The 1,454-nt window shown below is 53.0% G+C and overlaps 1 protein-coding gene across 2 annotated transcripts in view; it reads right to left on the bottom strand.

Annotated features, from left to right (window-relative positions):
- Positions 1–1,454, bottom strand: part of CDKN2AIP (CDKN2A interacting protein) — a 3,819-nt gene extending 2,365 nt beyond the window's left edge. The window contains exons 1-2 of one of the 2 annotated variants that reach the window (XM_019666961.1): positions 972–1,454; positions 386–516 (exon numbers count right to left, since the gene is read on the bottom strand). In XM_019666961.1, the coding sequence (XP_019522506.1) occupies positions 386–516; positions 972–1,243 (403 nt within the window). In that variant the 5' untranslated portion in view covers positions 1,244–1,454. The remainder of the gene's footprint in view (positions 1–385; positions 517–971) is intronic. The other variant, XM_019666962.1, reaches the window with a different exon arrangement.

A 1,454-nucleotide genomic window follows, 5' to 3' on the forward strand; every position in this document is an offset into this window, starting at 1 on the left:
GAGCAACAGCGGTTCGAGTCCAGCCCGAGCTGAGCAGCCGCTGAGCTGCCAACAGGTAGCAGGATGGCTCAGCTAAAAAAAAAAAAAAAAAGTGTGGAATAACTTCATTAATTTCTTCAAACAGCATTGAATAACATCGTTAATTTCTAATATTAAAAAAATCAACAGCACAGACAACATGTGACACTTCAAAATCTAAAGCAGTTACAGGAAGCTTTAAAATTCAGAGGCTAAAACACACAGACACATAATTTAGGTTCAACATTCCAACTTGATTAATATTATATAAATTCCAGCTCGTTAAAAAGTTAGTAACAATAATTCCTAATTATATCAAACTTATATTCTAAACTCCTATGTATGTTCACATCTATGATCTGCTAACCATTGCTACTTGATATCCCTCTTTTCTTCACCTTGGCAACCAGTTCGTCTCTTGTTGTATGGATTGGAGCATCTGTCACTTTGATGCCTTCAGCCATACTAAGTATTTTATCCATAACTTTTTGAGGATACCTGAAAAAGAAGGAAAAGCCACTTTTTAAGTGTTTTCTTCTAAGCTACTACTTTTGGTGTGAGAAAACAGGCCACAGAAACTGCAGTTCCTGGTTGTAACCAAGGAAGTGTACCAACCTCCAGGAACTTTGTTTCCTGGGACCCCATAAACAAATGCACCAAGATCGGGGAGCCGGGGTCCCGCTTTATCAACCCTAAATTTAGTGTCCATCCACAAGAGCGCTGTCAGACATCAAGACCACCAGCAGCCCCCCACCCAACGGGGGCCCTTACAGACTGTAAATCATGTCGGCTTCCGGTAGAGACGCCCTCCTCACCCTTAGAGGGCAGCCGGTCCCGCGATTCCCGCGCTTCACAACTTCCCCCTCGCCCCCCCCCCCGTAGGGGCTCCGGGCCGCCGTCCGGGGGCTGAAGACAAAACCCGGAGAGGTGCTTAGGGGCGCTCCCTCACTCACCGGCACCCGAGGAAGACGTGGTTGGCCCAGGCCATGGAAAAGGAGATGAGCTGCTGCAGCTGCCGATTGCGGGTCCCGCTCTCGGCGTCGGCAGCTTCCTCCGTGTTAGCGGAGGCTGCGCCACCAGTGAGGGCCAGGTCCCCGGCGTTGCGGAGCAGAAACTCCCGGCGGTGGCGCCAGTGTTTGTCAGTCTCGCCGTCGCAGCGCAGCGCCTCCACCCAGGAGGCCGCCCGCGGGTTCTGGCTCAGGTACTCCGACACCTCCTGCGCCATGTTGTGCCTGCAGGTCGCGGAGGCCGCGAGCAGACACTACACCGGGGAAGAGGCGGGTGCGCGGGGCGAGCGGCTCTGTCACTGCGGCCTGCACCGGCGGCCTTCCAGAAGACGCCCCTCGGGAGGCCCAAGAACTAAACAACAGGACCCCGAGCAGCTGAACCGCCCACTTCCGCCCGCCGCCGGCTCCTTCCCTTTTATAGCCTCCCTG

This window comes from Hipposideros armiger, unplaced genomic scaffold (genome assembly GCF_001890085.2).
Source record: "Hipposideros armiger isolate ML-2016 unplaced genomic scaffold, ASM189008v1 scaffold_481, whole genome shotgun sequence".
NCBI classification, from domain to species: Eukaryota; Metazoa; Chordata; class Mammalia; order Chiroptera; family Hipposideridae; genus Hipposideros; species Hipposideros armiger.